Source organism: Heterocephalus glaber, unplaced genomic scaffold (assembly GCF_053883595.1).
Source record: "Heterocephalus glaber isolate CG9 unplaced genomic scaffold, H.glaber_assembly_v1.0 deba00001479, whole genome shotgun sequence".
Lineage (NCBI taxonomy): Eukaryota > Metazoa > Chordata > Mammalia > Rodentia > Bathyergidae > Heterocephalus > Heterocephalus glaber.
In genome coordinates this window covers 14,163,405-14,184,044 of record NW_028258316.1, presented here as the reverse complement: position 1 = coordinate 14,184,044, position 20,640 = coordinate 14,163,405, and the positions used below count along the sequence as shown (strand labels likewise).

General features: G+C 39.0%; 1 protein-coding gene and 1 long non-coding RNA gene across 2 annotated transcripts in view; one reads left to right on the top strand and one right to left on the bottom strand.

The window, feature by feature from the left end:
• LOC101710435 (complement C5) overlaps positions 1-20,640 on the bottom strand; it is a 96,142-nt gene that overhangs the window by 11,354 nt on the left and 64,148 nt on the right. The window contains exons 26-33 of the mRNA XM_087183287.1: positions 17,193-17,352; positions 14,063-14,158; positions 12,451-12,622; positions 9,409-9,614; positions 6,909-7,061; positions 4,420-4,482; positions 3,055-3,136; positions 2,023-2,080 (exon numbers count right to left, since the gene is read on the bottom strand). Coding sequence (XP_087039413.1) covers positions 2,023-2,080; positions 3,055-3,136; positions 4,420-4,482; positions 6,909-7,061; positions 9,409-9,614; positions 12,451-12,622; positions 14,063-14,158; positions 17,193-17,352 — 990 coding nt within the window. The remainder of the gene's footprint in view (positions 1-2,022; positions 2,081-3,054; positions 3,137-4,419; positions 4,483-6,908; positions 7,062-9,408; positions 9,615-12,450; positions 12,623-14,062; positions 14,159-17,192; positions 17,353-20,640) is intronic.
• On the top strand, positions 458-20,032 carry LOC147826106 (uncharacterized). Its single transcript, XR_015439856.1, has 3 exons — positions 458-561; positions 10,309-10,421; positions 19,953-20,032. It is a non-coding gene; the product is annotated as an uncharacterized LOC147826106 (long non-coding RNA).

Genomic DNA, 20,640 nt, shown 5'->3' with positions numbered 1-20,640 from the left:
AGAGAGATAGACATTTGGAACTGGCAGAAAATTTGAGATGAGATAGTCCAATATCCTTGCTTTATGGGTATATCTGGAGAAGTAGGCTTATTTGCTGAAGGTCACTTGAGTACTTCCTGACAGAGGATACCCACAGGTGGCCCACTCCATTATCAGAGAGTCCGTGCCAACTCTAGATGCCTCCCTATGGAGTCTCATGTGTTGATTCTAGCTCTGCTCACAAGTTTGCTCACACCTCCCTGTGACCACTGTTATGGGTTTAAAGGTAACTATGATTGTGCCCCTATAGGCACTCAAGAGTAGGAATGGTAGTTAGGAGGGAGGAAGCTGCTAGGAAAGAGTCAGGGAGTGAGGAAAGATGTTTGAGAAGGAACAGGGAATGGTGGAAACAGGAAGCAGGGAGCAGGAAGCAGGAAGCAGGAAGCAGGCAGGAAGCAGGGAATGCTGGAAGGATGGAATGCTGCCAAGGAAGCAAGCAGGCTGAGATAGTTGAAAGAATCTGAAGAAGAGCAGTGGGATCAAAATCACAAACAAGGCTGAGGAACAGCAAGGAGAGATGCGGTAAAAAACAACTTATTTTTTCTTGGGACTGATGGTCTTGGGTTATTCTGATTGAAAGAGTTGGCTGGGATACTAGATCTGACATCAGGGATTAGGTATTTGAACCCTTGGCTCTGCCTCTATGAAAACTTGGCAGGTCACTTTATCTTTTAGAGTCTCATTTTCTTTATTTCTAAAATAGGATTTCTGTATCATTCCCAAAGTCCTTTTCTGCTCTAATCTATAACCCAACCTTACTAAATTTTCAGGTTATCCATACTGAGTGCCTTGGTAGTATGTTTGATTGTAAATAAAAACAGAAAAATATCATTTACAGGTACTGCTGGTGTTAACAATAGAAAGAGTAAAGAAGACAGAGCACAATAGGAAGGATTGAGGGGTAATGGAGGGAAGAGAGAAGAAAGCTGTATTCAAGTTCTGTCTTTGGCACTGATTAACTTTTTGTGATCACTTATGCAAAAAATATACGCATATTTTCAAAACAAGTGTACATTCCATGAACACTTTAGGATGGTGGCTGTGATAAGCAGACTAATAGCCCTCAAGGATGTCCTTGTCCTAATCGCTAGAACCTATGACTGTTACCTAATGTGGCAAAAGGGGCTTCACAGATTAAGGATCTAAAATTATTGTAGATTATCTGGGTGGGCCCAATAGAACACAAGGGTCTTTATAAAAGAGAGCGAGAGAAGGATGTGATAATGGAAACAGGGATCAACAGAAAATGACTAGAAAACTCTGTAGTGCTAGCATTGAAGATAGAGGAGGAGGCTGGAAGCCAAGAACACAGGCAGACTAGAGTCTGGAAAAGGCAAAGAAATGGATTCACCTCTAGAGTTTCCAGAAGAAATACAGTCTCACCAACTCCTTGATTTATAACTTCTGACCTTTAGAATTCTCAGAGAATAAATTTGTATGAGGTTTGCAATAAATTGTTACCTTACAGCAACAGGAAATGACATTGGCCAATTTAGGCCTCTGTATTTAGTCAGTTAGAGTCTTAACCTTTTCTACACCAGAATGGCTTCAGGGGTGCGGTCTGAGACGCACCATTTCTGATGGATTTGACAGCAATGTGCAGCCCAAGCTGAGAATGGCTGAGAATTTTGCTGGTCGAATGTGATTTTTCTAAGAGAGTGCTTATAAGTGAATCTTTTTCATTTTCTTCTAGAATATTTAGATCACAATACCCTTCTGAAAGACCAAAAAAAAAAAAAAATCAACAACAACAAAAAGAAACTACTGCCATACTGTTTAAATCATAAGAAGACAAAAACAGGAGAGAAAACTATATGTGAGCAAAATCAAAGCAAGTATTTAAGAATACTTGCTATATTCTGCATTTAAAAAATGAACACTTTTGTATCTTCTGGACATCTTAAAATTCAAAAAGATATAAAGAAATAGTATAACAGAATTAAAATATTGAAATCTATACTCTGCTTTGTGCAAATGGCTCACCTGGCACATGCTACTATGCGCTTGTATCCTGAGTCACTGAAGCCACTGTATCTGGATGCTAGTAAACAAATAAACAGGAAGTAAACTGTTTTTAGTTGTTTTGGAACTTGTCAGAACAGATCATTCATGAGAAAGTCTGAGCACGCTTAAAAAACATTTGTGATTTGAAAATTGGCACTTCTGGTGATTTTAATAGAAATTCTTGGCTACCTACAATACCAGGAAGACTTCAAATAATTAGAACAGTTCTCTGCTGTCAAAAGATTTATAATTTCAGGAAGAAAACTGTTTAGTACACGTAGATATTGGCAATGTGTTTGGGGGATGTTGAAGGGAGGGTTTGCTGGTAGTTGGAAGTTTCCTGTAGGAACGGGCCACTGAGCCACAAATGGAAGCCGTTAGAGCAGAGGCAGTAGCATACACTGCCCTGGGGCAAAGGGTGGAGGAAGAGGACTGGAGATAGCAAGTGGACTTGCTTTGGGTCAGGGAAGTGAGATTCAACCTGCAGAGGCATGGGAAGTCCACAGGCTTTTAAAAAAAGATGGAGGCCTCATCTTTTCATCCAGAGAGGATGGAAAGACCATCAAGATAAAATAGAGGCAGAGAAATGTGCACCTGCTGGACCTTGTGGAGGACAGAAAGGCTAGGGATGGAAAACTAACAGGGTTACAGGAAAATGAGGGTCCTGGAATGAAATACCAACACAAACATAATGGAAATTCAAATGAATTAGACCTTTTTTGTGGTCTAATTTACAACCTGTTATGTTCTTTAAAAGTAATATAATCAAAACATCTTTATCATAGTGAATACAGTTACCTAGTTATTAAATTATTTAGCATTAGTTTCTATTATTAAAGAGTTACATCCATTATAATAAATGGCAGAAATGTTCGCTTGGATGTCAACCTGCTTGAGAGTTGAATTAAAATATTTTGTTTTTTTGAACAAGCACATTTTCCCTACTAAGGGAAGCTCTCTATGTGACATTATGTTTAAGCCCAAATTACAATGTAAATCATGCTGTTTTACCTTTAATGTCCTGGGTATCAATTTTCAAATAAAAGCTGCAAACTTCCTCAGAGGTACTCGTTTTATGAACTACAGTTTTTACCTACATTGGGATATGGAAACAAGATTCTGTTTAAAATAGGAAAATGAAAAAGGTATTATAGCAGTACTGCTACAGCAAATGGGATGCTTGAAGTATCATTTTCAGCATCCAGGAGGAGTGGGGTACATAAGTACTCATTTTCCCAGCAGCTGGACTTTCAGCACACTCCATAGTCTGAAGCAAAGCTGAGAAGCAAAAAATGGTCTCAGGTCATCAGTCAAATCTGAACTCCCTAGTCTACAGGAAAGATCCCAAGTTCTCGTCCCTGATTCTGTATACTTTAAATTTACACATAACACTACAAGGCTAGGAAGTGTGATTTTATCCCAGGCGACACACCATCAAGGTAAATAACAAATTCTGGGTGTGTTTGGATGGGCAAAGGTGTTGGCAGTAGTAACAGGGAAGCTGATAGTCCACTCTCTCTCATGCAGTCTTACATACAGTCTTGGAAGGAATAAGTGTGAAGCCACCAATAAAATGTTAATTTCTGCTCAGAATACAGTTTAAGACAGCGTGGCCATTCATAAAGAGTTTAGAAAAGCTTGTAATGGCTAATTGGCTAAAATAAAGGAAACTTAAATCTTTTTCTTTTTTTGGTACCAGGGATTGAACTCAGGACCTTGTGCTTGCAAGACAGGTGCGGTGCCACTGAGCTAAATTCCCAGCTCAGAAACTTAAGTCTTTACGTATAACACATCAAACCCCAAAGACGCTGACTAAATGAGATGTGACTATGTCACCAACCACAGAAAACATATACACACATATGCATATATAATGTATTGGATGCATACACACATATATAATAAAAATTACATATCTATATACAGACACATACCATATAATCACGAGGACATGTTCTGAAAAATTAGTCATTAGGTGATCTCAACATTGTGCAAACGTTATAGGGTATATTTACAAAAACTAAGAAATTATGGTGTCACTTGGGATATAATCTTATGTGACCACCATTGTATATGAGGCCATCCTTGATAGCAATATCATTAGGCAGTGCATGACTATATACAACTATATACTATATAATTTCTGCAAATATACAGAAGGTATCCTTTTATGTATATATGAAGATTAACGTAGTCAGTATCAAAAAAAATTCTGAGAACAGCTGTTCAAGATAGCCAGAAAGAATTAGGTAATTTTTTCAAATCCTACTTTAGTCATGGTTATCCAAGCTCAGATATCTGTGATTTTGTGGCAAAGTCCTTAACCTAGTACACATGGACATATCACTTCTTACTGGCTCTCAACTAAATACTCACATGTACTGTAGCCAAGCCGTTGCTATATCCTGTACTGATGATGAGGTCATCATTGAGAGGCACCTGGAAAGATGGATAGAGAAACCATGTTTCAATCATCATCATTTAATAGGTAGAGAAGATACAGCGATGAAAAGAGTGAGCTGACACTTCAGGGCTCTCCTGAGATTAAATGGATAAGACATTGGAAATCCTATGCCCGCAGTCGGCCCTAAAAGATGCTGGAACTTCCTCTTTCCCTTCCATGTGTAAATAAGATATCTGCAATCTCCTGAGTGAGCCAACAAACCCAGCACATCAGGGGTCACTTTTGGCTGGATTTTTATTCATGGTTACAGTAAAGCTGGATCTTCATTTCCTTTTGCCAACTGAATAAATTTCTTTTAGTATCTATAGCTCAAGAATCAGCATCCACCAATAGAGATTATTTCAGCATCTGATGTGCGGTTGGAGGCTGTTTTCATTAGCACTGGGATTCGTGGCTCTAAAGTGGGTGCAAAATATCTTTCACCCTCTCCTGTCTCCCCTTTTGCAGCCCTCTTCTACATCTTGATGCTTCATCTTGCTTGCCTGTCACTGGCCGTTGTCCAAACATCTGGGACCCTGCCCCCATTCCCCAAGCCTGCTAAATCCATTGCTATTTCCCACTCTGCTAAGAGGAAAGTGAAGACATGAACTCCCTGCCAGAGAAAGTCTGTGATCCAAATGCCCTCTAATTTCTGGAAAGTACGGGAGCGATCATTTTGAGCAAGAGCCTGAAAAGTCAGCTCTTCCTTCATTACAAACCTGCAACTTCCCCTTTCCTTTGCCTAGCACACAAATGCAAACAGAATTTGCAGTGCATTAAAGTTGCTCAATCCTTCTTTCCAATTTTAGTAAACCTAGGAAAATTGGCCACCTTTACTATTCTCCAGACAGAACACAGCAGCCTTTTGCGGAGAACAAGTGCCTGGAGATGCTACAAGAAAAAAGGTTCCTATGACAAATAAGTTTGGGAAACACTGTACTATTGTGCCCTGTCTCTTTCTCCCAGTCACCACACTTAGTTACATACATATGAAAGAACAGGAGACTCCTGTATTGAAAAACTTGCTTAACTTCATTCAAACTAGAGTTTCCATGCTTACTGACCATTTGACTTTCCTTCACGTAACACATTTCAGGAAATGCTGGTATAGGGAATTCCAGGTTAGATCATTACAGTCCAGGTTTCACATAGAAGCAGTGTCTTGGGCTCATGTTTATGCCATTTTAAGAGGAAAAGAGGCCCATTAAAGCATTTCTCCTATAGAGAAAAATAATTCCAGTTTCTTTCAATAGGTCTACCATGTTCCTCAGGCTGACATCTCTCCATTTAAGTTTAAATTTAGAACATGAATCTCTGGCAAATTCTAACTGCTCCCAGGGAAAGGAAACATATTTCTAAACTGAGGAACATTGGTAGAAATGCCTGCAGGCGGCAAGCAAGTATGGACATAACTGCAAATGCATACAACATGCAACTGGTAGGTATTGCAACAAATTGATAAAAGCATGCCTCATCATTTGGTTTTTCAAGGGAAGGTGAAATTCGATTTGTATTTGAAATCTCTGTTCTTTAAATACTGACGTAGATCTATGTGTATGTCTTTTTTTTTTTTTTTTTGTACTGGGGATCGAACTTGGGTCCTTGCACTTGCGCAGCAGGCAGCGAAACCACTGAGCTAAATCCCTGGCCCTATGTGTATGTCTTTATAGCTATAGCTTTCCTCTTTTTCATTATGGGCCAACAGTTTGCAATTTTTGTATTGAATTTTATTTTTCATGCCTATTTATTTTTCACAAGCATAAATTTGTGGAGGGTGAACAGTGTGTGAACAGTGAGTACTATTCCCAATTATTTGTATATTTAATACAAACATGATGATTAGAAAAATATGTATTAGTAGCTGTATCCTGGCAGCTAATAATAATATACAACCTACTTTTCCCCAATGTTTCCTTTTCCTTGGGAAATTTTCATAAGCCAAAGTTTTCACTTTTAAAAATCCAGCAGTAGCAAAGGACATGAGGCAAGGAATTTGGAAATTTAAAGGCCAAATGTTAGACAAATACCCCATTTCCAGCCTGGATCAAGGGCCTCTCCTTCTGTATTTCATGTACCCATCAAGGCTCTTAGTTTTCACTGTCTGTTTGAATGACTATCTCTCCCCAGTGCACAGGGTCTTTGGGTTTTATCTTTGATACTTTTTTTTTTTTTTTGGTACCAGGGATCGAACTCAGGACCTTGTGCTTGTGAGGCAGGCAGTGGCACCACTGAGCTAAATCCCCAGCCCTTTGGGTTTTATTTTTGAACCCCAGTGCTCAAAATATAACAGGCACCCCTGCCTAGGACACAGTGGATACTCAACATATGTGGTGAAATACATTTGTAAAATAAGGGTGGAACAGGTGATTTATTTAAGTGGTTCCGTGCAACTGTAAAACATTATGAAAAATTCTTTATTTACCTCCACAGATCTCCCAAGGAAATTCTTGTCTGTCACTTTGTAATGATAGAAGTCACCTTTGTGCTTGTAGGAGACATTGATATCCATATTCAGTTGGAGTTGTTTAATGAGGAGTGAATATTCTGTCAAGCCCTCGATGGCATTAATTGTATCCTATCAACAATCAACAAGGGACAAAAATATGTTTAGCTTATTTACATAATCCATGAGTACAAAAGGGTAGGGAACATTGTCTAGAGACAAAACTCCACTTGACTGAGTGAAGCCAGCTAAGGGCCCCATTGCCTTCCTAATAAAGTTGTTAGCAGGAATAGGAAGGAAATACGGCTTCCTATCTGCATCTTCTCTGTACTCTGCATGTCTAACCTCAGGGAAATCACTCCTGTGGAATGACTCCAAGCCCCCAGTTCTGCTTGATTATCTTTCTCATTCTTCAATCTTAGACTAAATACTTCCAAACTCTCCTTTTCCATTATTCTCTGTTTTGATGTTTATTTTCTGCCTATTATATCAATTTATAAAATCATCTATCTAAATTTATAATAATTTTATGTATAGATACTTTATTGTTGACCCTCCTATTTATAATGTGAGATTCATGGGACAAGTAAGTAGCATATATTTCTTGGTATTTGCCATAGTTTGAATATATTCCCTAAAGTTCTTGTGTTGTTACTTAATCTCCAATGTGGGAAAGTTGGAGGTAGAGTCCAGTGGGAGGAATTTAGGTCACAGGAGTGAGTGGGTTCCTTATAAAAGAATGAGTTTGTTCTCTCTGGTGTTCTTTTTGTGTTTCTTCTTGCCCTCTCTCTGCCCTTCCTGCATGGGATGATGCAGCAAGATGGCCCTTGCCAGACACTGGCCCCTGAGTCTTGGACATCCCAGTCTCCAGAACCATGAACTAATACATTTCTGTTCATTATAAATGACCCCATGGTGGTATTCTGTTATAGCAGCACAAAACTGACTGAGAGATTACCCACTGCATTTAGTAGATACATATGGCAACTATTCAATATGTATTTGTTGAAGGAACAAATGAATGAACTGTATCACTCCTTCATCTTCCTTATTTATAGAATCAGGAAATGTGGCTAGATCAGAGATGTTAAATATGTGGTTCCACCCCCTGCCTATGTCCATGGTAGTCAGTGTTATCCAACAGGGCACTCATTTCTGTTAAGCCTCCAGTTGCACTCAAGGTAAAACCCATTAGACGTTCATTAAATCAATTGTAAAGGATCCTCGTGCCTCCAAATCTTATATGTATACAGATACACACTCTAGCATTATCTAAACATCCTGGAGGCAGGGAAGATTTTAACACTTGAGCTAAACTTTGAAGACAAGTGTACAGTCATGTACCACTTAATGGCAGAAATATACAAATGTGCTGTGTAAGTTGTTGGCCTGCAAACATCTTGGAGTGTACACACACATGCCTGGGTAGTATAGGCCAGTGAGGGCGAACCTTTTAGAGCTTTCAGTGATACCAACAGCCCTCATGGCACATGTGCTATAGGTTCATCACCAATGGTATAGGTCAGTCACTCAATGTGGGCTCTTGACAGAGTCAAGGGACATGGTGAACATGAGGTGCATGAAGCTGTTGTTGGTAAACTTTTACAGTAAACTTTTTTACAGTAAACTTTTACAATAAGTAGAATGAATACATGTTAAGATAGTGATAAAAAGTATAGCAGAGAGGCAGAGAATGTGGAGGTATGTGCGTAGCATGGGCAAGGGCCTAGGTTAGACTCTCCCCAGCAAAAGTATAGTATAGTAAATATACAAACCAGTAACACCACTGTTTATTATCATTCTAGCCTTCATCACCAAATGTATGCTACACATATGTGCTATGCTTTTATATGATAATAAGGTAAATAGGTTTGTTTATACTAGTATCACCACAAATTTGTGAGAAATGTATTGAACTATGCCCTTATAATTACTACTATGTCACTAGACAATAGGAATTTTTCAGCTCCATTATAATCTTATGGAAAACTTGCATATGCAGTCTGTTCTTGACAAAAATATCATCATGTGGTACATGACTATATATTATGCAACTACATAATAGTTGTAAATATGTATATATACAATACTCTAGTGATTGATATGGGAATAATCAGTGTTTCAGTTTTTATTTTTTGCAGGGAAGAACATCAGTATTTTCCTCTATATGGCAACCACTATTTATTACATAGAATATGATAAAAATGCTGGTAGTCTTACTAGACTTTCACAGTCATTAAGAATCACGAAAGGAAGCACCAGGCTTAGTCTCAGGAGATACGAATGCTGATCTTGGCTCTGCCACTGAATCTCTGAATGAATCTTGCTGGACATATTTCTTCCTCTGCAGCTAATCTCTTTGGGTCTTTCCATTCTAGAGATTTGGTGGATGAAGGCATGGAGGCCAGATTGAGTGTAGAAAGTGTGGTGTGGGAAACAAAACGGACATAGGAGAATGAAACAAGACAAAGACATATACCTGGGTTGAATAAAAGCCGCCTCCATACCTCTGCTCTTCTGATAGCCATTTGATGATTGGGTTGACATAATTCATCTCTTTTAAGTTCAGGCTGGTGAGTAAAGCATAAGAAGTGGTTTCCACCATACCTGCTGTACCAGCATTAGGTGCAGAGGTGTCTATAAGTTGGAGGCTGTCTTTCCAAAAACGGTAAATGGGTGGATCACCTGATATCAACACATCACATTTGTTAATATGATTAAAAACATGAATTTGACATAATTATAGCATGTATACTAAGGCCTTCTGGTTTGTAGGAGCCACCTTTTTTTGTTTTTTTTGTTTTGTAGTAAGAACTTCCTCAAGGTGACCAACATTAATACAGTGCTATTCATCTTTATTTATAAAGGCCAACATGGAAAGGTCAGGTGTACCAGGGAGAGATAGGAGTTAGAATGGAACGGGCTATAAATTGGGAATTAGTAGACTCAGGTTCTAGTCTCTGCTCTATTACTAATCAACTGGGTCAACTTGGGCAAGGACTCAGTTTCCTAGTATTGGAGGTAGACAATACTTTCTTCTATACAGTGAAACTCAAGTGAGATGCTAAATGGAAAAGTATTTGCAACCAAAAAGCACCATGCACATATAAAGAATTACTATTGACATAAGTTAGAGAACCATTCTCCTTGAAAAATTCACATCCTGAAAGTTATGAGATCATACCCAAATCCTTATTTAAGTCTTCTATTACCTCCTCTCAATTTAAGGCACCAAAGACAATTTCATATATGCAACACTTTTCATAAATTGTATTTGTTTGTTCTTATTCAGTGATGTAAACCAGTCACTTGAAATCCTTTTTGGAACAATATTTTTAAAAAACAGTGAAGTATATTTTGATCTTTTTTTTTTTGGTAGGTACCGGAGATTGAACTCAGGACCTTGTGCTTGCGAGGCAGGCGACAGAAGCACTGAGCTAAATCCCTGGCCCCTAAAAACCAGTAAAGTATATTTTGAAATTATTTTTGAAGGTTGGTCAAAGTTTTGATGTACCTGTTTATAATTCCTTATTACATTATTGTCATGATCTTGGACAAGATACTTTCCCCTCCCTCTCAGAGAGTCAGATTTGCTGTATTTAATACGAGCTTTGAAAGAAACTTCCAGCTCAAAGATAATTTAAATCAGTAAGTTCCCTCTAGTTCCTAAATTCTATGATTTTATGGTCCGTAACTTATAATACCCAAGAGATTTATTTTGTGTTATTTTTGAAATACCATATAAATGGTTTTGAGGTATATGTTCAAATTTACTCATTTGATGACAGAAGTGAAATTTTATAGATGGCCATAAATCTTTTTTTTTTTTTTTTGGTACCGGGGATCGAACTTGGGTCCTTGTGCTTGCACAGCAGGCGGCGAAACCACTGAGCTAAATCCCCGGCCCTCATAACTCTTGTGTAAGATTTGTAAAACTTTGAGAAAACCTAGCTAGGAGAGGGCTCACAATGGCCAACCGCTCCACTACCTCAGCCACCTGGTAAGATACAAGGCAGGTCACACCCTCCTTTGCTCAGAGTTCTCCATGGTTTTCCTTCTCGTTCAAAGTGGAAGTTAAAGTTGTATGACTCCTTCTGCCCTCGCCCCTCAGCACCTGGATGTGCATGAGATGCAGGCAGCCCTTGCTCTGGATGGAGGCTGCTCTACACCTGTGTGGCTTGGGAGGAGAGTACGGGCTGGATTTCAGCTTGACTCACCTGGTTGCTGCTGTGGTTCAAATATGCCTTGTCCGCACCGAAACTCACGGTGGGGCTTGGTCCCTAGTGCAGCTGTGTAGGGAGGTGGGGCTACTAGGAGATGTTTTGCTCATGGGGGTGGAGCCCTCATGGATGGATCAATGCTTTTCTTGTGGAACAGGTTAGCTATCCCAGGTGTTCAGTGCCCCTCCTGTCTTCCCCATGGGCCCACTTCCCATGCGCTTTCCAACATGAGGTATCCAGAAGCTGAGCAAAGCCTGGGGGCATGCTCTTGGACTTAAAGAATCATGAGCCAATCTAAACTTCTTTCCTTTATAAATTACTCAGCCTCTGGTATTCTGTTATAGCAACAGAAAAGGGATCCAGGCAGGTGGCTTAACACTGCATGACTGCACACTGAAGCCATGAAGAGTCCCTGTAATGATCTCTAAACTGCTATGCAGCCTTCCCTCCCCCTTTCTTTCCCTGATTTCACTTCCTACTCCTCATCTCACTCCTCTACAATCACACTTGTCTCCTTGCAGTTCTTGGAGCACCACATATGCTTTTGTCTCAGGGCATTTGCACATGCTGTTTCCCCCTCAGAAACACCCTTCCAGCCACCCACATGGCTTGCTTCATTATTTTCTTTCAGATCTCCACTCAAATAGTCATGAGCTACATGATGACATTTCAATGAGGTCCATGTATACAACAGGGCCACGTGGCTTAGGCCTATAGAATGCTGTGGCATCTGTTGTGTGTAGTACTCTCTGTGAGGTTCATACAATGGCAAAATTGCCTAATGATGCATTTCTCAGAATGCATTGCCATCAAGTGGCACACAACTGTACCATCTTTCCAGGGAGGCTGAAATCCAGTCACGCTATCTAATCCCAGAACCCATCCCCTTGCTTTATCTCCTTTCGCTGTTTTATTTTCCCTTATTTCAGTCATCACCAACCTATTCACAAAATTTTACTTATTTATTTTGTTTGTCTCCCCCCAGTTACAATGTAAGTTTCATGAAGATGTGGATATTTTGGGGTGGTCTTATCTGTTGCTTTATCCCTAGAACCTAGAACAGTGCCTGGCACACAGAAAGTATCATAGGATATTTAATATGCATTTGTTCAATAAAGGAATAAATAAATTTACCAAGTGGATTAATAAATGAAGAGCATTTATTGCATTGTATATGATGTTTTGGTCCTTGAGAGAAAAGACTGTGTTTTACTCAACTTTGCATGCCACTCACTTCCCAGAATTAGCAAACTCTGTGGTTGGTAAATCCCTGTTGAATAAATGCACAGAACGAGGCATACCTTTAACCGAAGCTTTCTTCTTCAGGGCTGAAGCAATGGTACGAAACTGTGGATGTGTTTTATCTCCCAGGGAAAGAGCATAGGCCACAATGGCCAGTGTAAAGGTGTTCTCGGATGGGAGGGTATTTTCAAGCAGAAAGGTGTCAGCTTTAGTGAGAGCAGTGCTGATTTTCTGGAAACAAGGACAGAAAATGTTTGTTAAGTGTCACAGCACTCAGGTGCACTGTCCTGGGGCAGGAGAGGTGAAGAGAGGACGAGGACAGCTGAACGGAAGCGGATGATGGCTCCGCAATGCAAGTCCTCCTGAGAAGGGGTAGAGCATGACTTCAGAAGAAGAAGGTGGCTGTCCAGATTGGGTTAAGCTTTTGCCTCTGAATTCCCTTGTTCCTCAGAGAGCTTTTATCTCTTAAATTCCTGGCTCCAGTATCAGGCCCAGCGTCCAGGAAGAAGCAGCACCAACAATATACATGGCTTTCATCCTTCCTTCTTTGCATATCTGAGATAGGCTCATACGTTCCAAAGAAATTATACTTAAAAAATAATAGGGCCGGGGATTTAGCTCAGTGGTGCTGCTGTCTGCCTTGCAAGCGCAAGGCCCTAAGTTTGATCCCCGGCACCAAAAAAACCACAAAAAAACAAAAACCAAAAACATAAACAGCAGGAAAACAGGCCATCTGCCAAAATACTTTCTGATCCTGTGAACTCCTAGGAAAAGAGTCCCTGTCATTTTATGTTGAGGCCACTAGAAGGGTTTCTGGGGATGAGTGGGTCAAGAGAAAGTCTGAAGAAGGCCACTAACATCTGGCCTGGCTCCTTCTCTCCCAGCTCCCCCTGTGTCTAGTGCTCATGTGGCCACTGGTCCCAGCTGGTCTTGGTTGATAATTTTGTCTTCAAAGTAAACACCAATGCTTATGAAACAAACTAAAAGAATAGTTGTGCTTTGTGTTTCAAGTTCCGCAAATCCTCTTGGGTTTTTCCATCTCAATTCTGTATCCTCGTTTGAAGGATGTGTCTAATTGATTTCTGCTTTGCAGACAGGAGTACTTAACCTTAGCTCAGGGACTTAGCTCTTCCTACACCGAGGTATTAACCTCTGTAAAGCTTTGGAAGCTTCTATGTTTCTTTGTGTAGCTGGATTCTTTCTACCTCCTCAGTTTCCAAGCCAACAAAATGGTACAACCCAAAGGAGCAGGCATGTGATAGTGTGCCCTCAGTACATGTATGCTACACAGTGCCTCAACTACTGAATGTAGCTGTAACACACAGATAGTGAGACTTAGCAGAGACAAGGGAGGGAAGCTGGGGACCCTGAGTCATTCTCCCTTCACAGTTCTAGGTACTGTCCAAACTGCATAATTTAGTAGCCCATTGTTACACTGGACAATTAAATTCCCCTTACTTACAGGCGTCAGCTTTCTCAACCATTGACAAGTAGGTGGGACTAGGTGGTCTCTAATATCTATCATAGCTCTGAAACCCTTTGATTCTAGTGTTAAACTTGCTTTCAAGCAATGTGAAAAGAAGCTTTTAAAGCTAAGCGGCTTCTGGTTGGTGGCCCCTGCCGTGCATGATTCAGCAATAGATGAGTGCTAGAGAAAGAAAACTTGCTTACCACCAGGGGACAGATATCAAAAGCCTTTCGAATTCCAATCACAGTAAAGGCTGTCATATATAAGGTGTTCTCTTGGGCTTCAATAGGCAAGGTACCCTAACACAAAAACAAAACAATGTTTCAAAATGGCATGTTTAAAGTGAAATGGTCCGTTTCTAATCTCCATTTTGCGCCTGTCTCCACTCTTGTCTTTCACGCACTCCAGCAGGCTGCTCACCGTTCCTCCACAAACTCTGAGTCTTCTTCCTTCAGTGGCTTCACCTGCCAATCTCCCCTGCCCACACCTTCTACCCCACTTCATGCTTTTTCACCACATTTAGATTCTTCCCCTGGGTCAAGACCCTGTCAAAATGCTACCTCCTCTATAAAGCATGGTTTGATCTCTGTTCTGCCATATTTTTTCCTCTTAGGGTAGAGATAATTCCATGCAGGATTTATAAGGCTTTCAGTGAAATTTATTTACCTCTGTAGCTTTATTTCATGCCACTCACTATTTAGTCTCATGCCCCAGTTATTTGAATGAACCACACTCTCACTTTTCAGTTCAAACTGCCAGGCATAACAGGAATATGAGAAAATATTCAACATCACTAATCATCAGGCAAGTCAAACTTAATCCACAATGAGATATTACCTCCTACCTGTTGGAATGGCTAGTACCAAAAATACAAGGGATAACTGTTGGCAAGGATATGCAGAAAAGGGAACCCTTGCATACACTTGATGGAAATGTAAATTAGTTCAGCCTTTATGGAAAGCAGTATGGAAGTTCCTTCAAATTAAAAAAATCTGTCATATATCTCCACTGGGTATATATCCAAAACAAAGAAAATCAGGATCTCAGAGTTATATTGTCACTTCCACATTCATTGAAACATTATTCACAATAGTCAAGATATGGAATCAAGTCAGCCTCAGTATTCATCAGTGAATGTGTGGATAAAGAAAATTATATAAATATAAACAATATTGTTACTTAAAAAAGAAGAAAATTCTGTCAATTTTGACAACATGGATGAACCTGGAGGACATTATGCTAAGAGAAATAAACCAGTCATAGAAAGATAAATACTGCTTATATGTAGAATCTAAAAGAGTCAAACTCATAAGTGCAATAATCTATGGGCTAGAGGTGGGAACGTGTTGGGTAAAAGACACAAAATTTCACTTAGAAAGGAAGAATAAGAGATATATTGTATAACATAGTGATTGCAGTTAATAACAATGTATTTTACAGTACCGGAAAATTGCTAAAAGAGTAGATTTTAAATGTTCTCACCACAAAAAAGATGCATGTAAAGTAATGCATACATAAATTAGCTTGACTGAGACATTTCATTGTGTGTGTGTGTGTGTATATATATATATATATAGCAAAACATCATATACTATACATATATATAACTTTAATTTGGATAAAAAGAAATTTAATTCTGATAAAAAGAAATCCTATCTATGGGCTCTACTTGGAAAGCTTTTTCTGTCTTCCTCCTATGTCTCCCAGGAGCCTGATCAGCTTGTTTTGCCCCCCGCCCCATTAGATTGTTTACTTTCAATGAAACTACATTTCCCCTTTCTTTCTTTTTTTGTTTTTTTTGTACTGGGGATCGAACTCAGGACCTTGCGCTTGTGAGGCAGGTGCTGGAACCACTGAGCTAAATCCCCCGGCCCTCATTTCCCCGTTCTTAACATGCATCACACACAAAATTACTTCATGTCTGACTTCTCTACTAGATCATAGGCTCTACTGCCTTGATGACCATACTAGTTTGTTCACTATTGTGTCCCTACCATCCAGCACTTGGTATGTTTAACTGGAAATTATTGAATAAATTAGTGAACACACACATATCTTGATTGGAGTTGCTAATATTTTTACTAGCACGTAAACTTCACATTCTCTTCCTGTGTATGAACTCCTTTGTGGCAGGGATACTGTGTGGCTCCATCCTTCCCATCCCTTCTGTCCCACCCTGCCCAAATAAGACCCTTGTATATGTTAGGTGCTCAGTGAATGGTTATTGAATGAATGTGGATGGATGGGCAGAAGGATATTGTAAGAAAAAAAGTTATAGTATTTTACTCTTCATATAACACCGAGATGATGTCAGTTGCCCTATTTCCTTTTTTATCAGTACATGTTTGTAGTACATAATGATTGCAATTACCATGGGGAGCTGGTACATATGCATAATATATCTTCATTCATTTTTCTCTCTCTCTTTTCATTTTTTTCATTCCTTAATCTTCCACTCCTGCCCTGCTCCTTCCAACTCTTGGTCCTCTTCCCATTTGCAAAAGCTCTGTTTGTATCATTTTTTCCCTTCACTTCTCTTTTTCTGTCCTATTTTCTTCTCCTCTATCCCCCTTACGTCATCTCTAGTTTGCCATCCATTTGAAAAAGATCTCCCTACTTCTTCCTCTTTATCTATCTTCTACATTATTTCTCTCTCTTTACACACATACACATATGTTTTTTGAGTTTCTCATATAAGAGAAACTAGGATATTTAAGCCTGTGTGTCTGACTTATTTCACTTAGTATTATGGTCTCTAGTCCAACTGCCCTGTTTCTATGGGAGCCCTAATCTGCTTTTGGTGCAACAAAGGGCCAGTATGAGACCCACAGGCAGCCATGGAGGTCACTCATGCCCGATATGAAAGGAATCGGATTGCAGCATTCTAAGGAGTAGAATGGTATGTTGGAGCAATATTGTGATTGCACTGTAATTCAAGTTTGTAAATAGATTCTAATCTCAGAAGAGATTGCTGCCTTTTAATAAATTGGCCCCAATTTCTCTTACTAACAGGATACAGATAGGATCCCATCTTTCATGAAAATGCCATGGAAATCTGATCAGTTGGAGGCCATGACCTTTAGGTGCAGATTCCATACCAAGGCCAGACAGATAAATTAGTCCATTTTACTTATTTTGGTATCTCTGGAATTTACCCTCTGTGAACCACAAACACCTTTATACCAGATGTCCAGGACATCACTTATGTGGCCTCTTTCTTGCCAGATTACATATATTTTCCCCTCTTCGTCTTCATCCTCCCATAATAGAATGAGAAGAAAACTCAAACTTATAAACAGAACAGTTACTAATTTCCACATTTGGTTTCCTTACCTGTAATTTTATTGGTTGATATTGGGAATTTTCCTTGAAAGATCCATTTTCTAATTGGCAGTTCTCAACCAGCCACAATAAGGAATTGCAAATTGAGTTTTGGTTCTGCTCTATATATTTATTTACTTGTCCAAGTACTCTTAAAGCAAAAGCTGTTAACCTTTAAGACAATCAAACAAATACTTAGAACATTGAGTTCCTTTTGGCTTTCAACTTGGAAGGTATTTTAGCTCACACAGTTTTATCCTTTGAAAAACATAAAAATTTAAAACATACAATTCCATAGTAAATCGGCATTTTACAAGGTGACAAGGGAAGATGTTTGAAAGAGCTCTAAAATATTCAGTCAACAAATGGGAACAGCACATCTGTGATTGCAACACTGTTAGCTAGAACACAAGTGAAAACTGATCCTTGATGACAAAATAATTACTCCTTCAAATTAAAGATAACAGGTGAAACAAATAGTTTTGAGTGAAGGCACTGACCTGTGAACACAAGACAAGGGAAGGTAAAAATCATAAAATTCTAGATTGTAAAATTCGCGTGCCTGGGGCATCTGAATCTCTATCTTCTTTCCCGACACCCTGGGAGTGTTCATCCCATTTCTTTCCCCGGAGTTCTGCCATTGACACAGAACTTGCTGCCTCTCAAGGAAGCTGTAATATCATGAACACTTAGACAAAGAGTAATTTCAGCCTCTACTAATATCTGTCACAGAGCATCAGAGAAGATGGAATTCACGCTCTGTCCCCTACATACCTCGTCCCTCCCTAGCTCCCCCAAAGCCCCTCACTCTGAGCATCTCAGAGACTGAAGACCCAAAACATTTGACTCTTCCACCCCTTACCCTCACTTTAAAATTTTGTTTTATTTTTGCTTCCATCTGCTGTTTAAAAATGTATTTAAGTATTTCTTTTGGAAGGAGGGAAATCCTCATATGACTGAAAAATCCAAAAGCATAAAGGGTATAAAATTATAAATCTCTCTTTCACCCAGGGCTCCCTCCACTTCCCAATAGGCAGTTATCACTGTTTTTACGGTATCTTTCCAAAGAGTGAACAAGGAAATACAAGCTTCCTGTCTACCTTTCCATCCCAACTACAGCAAAATATCAAGATGGTATTTATTTTGCCCTGCACTTGGCTTTTTATATATAATAATATACTTTATAGGTCTATATTAGCATATAATATTTCCTCATTCTTTTACAAATGACTTTACATATTAAATTACAGTATTTTGGTGCAGATGCACAAAACTAGCCATTTACCTACTTGCGGACCTCTAGCTGGTTCTAAATCTTTGCTCTAACAGCTTTAATTATTAAAAAAAAAACATTTTTGAACTTTGAGACTTGCCTCTCCACAATTGAGTGTCTTTTCCTAAAGCTTCTTATGACACAGAAGTTCATTTTCTGTTCAGTGGAGTTTTAGGGGAAAGAATTTAGAACCCTCTCCTTCATCCCCTAATCTGCTCCCATGGAGGAGGAGAAGGAATATGTTCATGGATTGATCACACTCAAGAACACTGATTGGCCTGTGTGTTATGTTGGGGCTCTCTTGGAGTTTGGCCTTAGGGAAGGTCTTTTCTGCTGGCAGGCTAGAGAGAAGGAAGGTAGTCAGACTGCCAGGCTTCCTCTCCATTTCTTCTCAACTGGGACAATTATACCCAATCTGTGTTTCAGTTTGATCTTGAAAAGGGTAATGGCGATAAATGGAAAAAAGGCTCCAACTGCTGAGATTTAGTATAAGGATTAAATGTATAAACACACCTACAATAGCTCTGGCAGTTAAATGTGTAGTAGGTATAAGTGCTCATCTTTCCCAGTAGCTGATACTCGGGTGCCCCAGCCCTAGAGTCCTCAGACAGTGGGTATCTAGACAGCTCTTCCTCAACAGTAAAGCAAATACATTTTACTCGGGTTTTATTGTGTTCTCTTCTCACTAATCTGTCCATCTTAGACTGGCCTGAAATTCAAACTTTAACTGTGACTTGGAAGAAAGGAGAAAGAGTAGATTATTTAATTTGCTTTTATGGTAGACCCATGGCTGCCTCTAGGTGGTTTTATAGTTTGGCTTAACTCATTAAGTTTTACAATAGGTTCTAGTTCTAAAAATTTGTAGTAGAAAAGAATTTTTAAAGTCATTCTGAAGAGAAATCTGACAAAATATGGTAAAAATGAAAACATGCATTTATTATGCTCCAGCAATTCCATCTGTAGGGATGTACCCTAGAGAGATGCACACATGTGTACAAAAAGACATATGAAGATGTTTATTACAGCATTGTTTCTAACAGTAAAATCTGGAAATAACTATCCATCAAATGAGAATGGATAAAAACATATGTGCTATGTATATATTTGTAAAAATGTAATGAAATGTAATGAGGAGAAGGAATGAACTACATCATAGATACATACACATTACTAGACCTAAATGAGTAAATATTGAGGGGGAAAAGGCAAGTTGCAGAATGATAGCTGTGGTTTGAAACTAGTTATGATCATTTAAAAACATAAGAAGGGACTGGATATAAATTCATATATATATATATATATATATATATATACACACACACACACACACACACACACATATATGTCTATGAAAGATTAAAAATGGCCTGGAAGGAAGCAGAAATTCATGAGTGTGAATCATCCTGCAGGAAAGTAAACAAGAATAAGATGGAAGCTGGTGCTTAAAGAGATAACTGGAACTACAGCTGTAATACTTTCTTTCTTTTTTTTTTTTTCAGTACCAGGGATCGAACTCAGGACCTTGCTCTTGCGAGGTAGGTGCGGTGTTACAATACTTTCTTTTATAAAAAGAGCAATACAAAAAAGTTTACAATCCTTAATTTTGAGTTTTGTTAATATGAATGTTGTTTGTATTTTTTTGTCAAAGTATGATAGTATTTTCTGAAAGTAGACTGTACGTGGACTCTTTAATTCATTCTGTCTTGTCCTCAAATAATCAGATTTATGGAAGTTATGCCTTATTGAATAAATACTTACTGAGTACTAGGTATGTACCAGGCACTAGGAATATTAGGAATTGCCTATGTGGAGCTTACAGTCTATTGGAGGTAATAGACATTAAGTGAAATAAGTAAAAATGTTGCTAATAAATGCTAAGGAGTAAAGGAACATAGGGAGAAAAATATGAAGTTTTGGAGTGGGAGTTGGTTGCAATTTTAGATAGCAGGGGCCTAGTGAAGCAGGTGAATTTTGGTAAAGACATGAAGAAAATAGGAAACCAGCCATATTGACACCCAGGAAGGAGTGGTACAGTCAGGAAATAGTGCACAGACCTGAAGTGGCAGCATGCCTGCATGTGTTTGAAGAGTGGTGAAGCGGCCTTGGAGTGTAGCAGAGAAGGTGAAGAGGTGAGATGCAGATAGGTCATTAGAACTTCATAAATCTCAATAAGAGAAATTGGTCTTT